The sequence below is a fragment of the Nematolebias whitei genome, chromosome 24 (genome assembly GCF_014905685.2).
Source record: "Nematolebias whitei isolate Nwh7 chromosome 24, NemWhi1, whole genome shotgun sequence".
NCBI lineage: Eukaryota > Metazoa > Chordata > Actinopteri > Cyprinodontiformes > Rivulidae > Nematolebias > Nematolebias whitei.
In genome coordinates, this window is record NC_056521.1 from 212,399 (window position 1) to 213,422 (window position 1,024).

Genomic DNA, 1,024 nt, shown 5'->3' on the forward strand with positions numbered 1-1,024 from the left:
ATATATATATATATATATATATATAAAGTAGATAGTAGCCAGCAGAACAGGAGTTGGCTGCTCTGAGCCGTGGTGCGTCAGACGATCTGCACTCGTGCACAACACAAGGTGCTCTTCTACAGCCCAGTCAGGTTTTTGGAGTGGAGCTGAAGGGCGGGGCTCCACAGCAACGCACCTGTTCCAGGTAAGCTGCAGCGTCCCTCACGATGAAGAGCTACTAAATGTAACACAGAGAGGTGAAACTAAAGAAAAGAATGCATCATGTCATGTTGGCTACAGGATCAGGAGGGGCATTTATAAAGGGATTTCCATGTGGTTGGTTTGACCTCTCAGGAACACTAGAGGGCAGTAAAGTTACTGTGAGGTCATGGGTCAAAGTAAAAATATTTGTTTTAGTTGTCAGGAAGTGGCTGACCTCCCCGTCACATGTTTTGAGGTGAACATGTGAAGGACATTAGAAGAACTGAGGGATCCAAAGCCACGTCACAGAAAAATGTAGAAATCTTTATTTTGATTATCACATACAGAAAAATGCTTAAATGTTTATTGGTAGTAGTTCCATCACTTTATAAAAGTAAAAAAAGAAAACCAAGGTATAAAACAAGACGACGCGGCGTTCCTGTCACTTCCAGGATAAACTGAACGTTGTGGAACTACAACAACATGAACTCTGGATCCACAGCTTGATGGAGGCTGGACTCTTCACTCCCACTCATCCTCCTCCTCAGCAGCAGCAGTTTGGACCGCAGGCTGGTTCTGGACACTGCTGTCCTGGAAAGAACCTCTCTGAGAACAGAACAGTCACAGATTTACTTCCTGCCAACAAACTGCTCCGCAGAACAGAAGAACAATGTGAGAACAAAGCGAGAACAAGCTGAGAAACTCAGAACAAGCTGAGAACAAAATGAGAACAAAGTGAGAACATACTGAGAACATGCCGAGAACATGCTGAGAACAAGCTGAGAAACTCAGAACAAGCTGAGAACAAAGTGAGAACAAACTCAGAACAAAGTGAAAACATGCC

At 43.8% G+C, this 1,024-nt stretch overlaps 1 protein-coding gene across 1 annotated transcript in view; it reads right to left on the bottom strand.

Moving 5' to 3' along the window:
• Window positions 1-554: 554 nt before the first annotated feature.
• The window catches only part of ddx4 (DEAD (Asp-Glu-Ala-Asp) box polypeptide 4), a 24,291-nt gene continuing 23,821 nt past the window's right edge, over window positions 555-1,024 (bottom strand). The window contains exon 20 of the mRNA XM_037696837.1: window positions 555-786. Within this exon, the coding sequence (XP_037552765.1) occupies window positions 703-786 (84 nt within the window). The 3' untranslated portion in view covers window positions 555-702. The remainder of the gene's footprint in view (window positions 787-1,024) is intronic.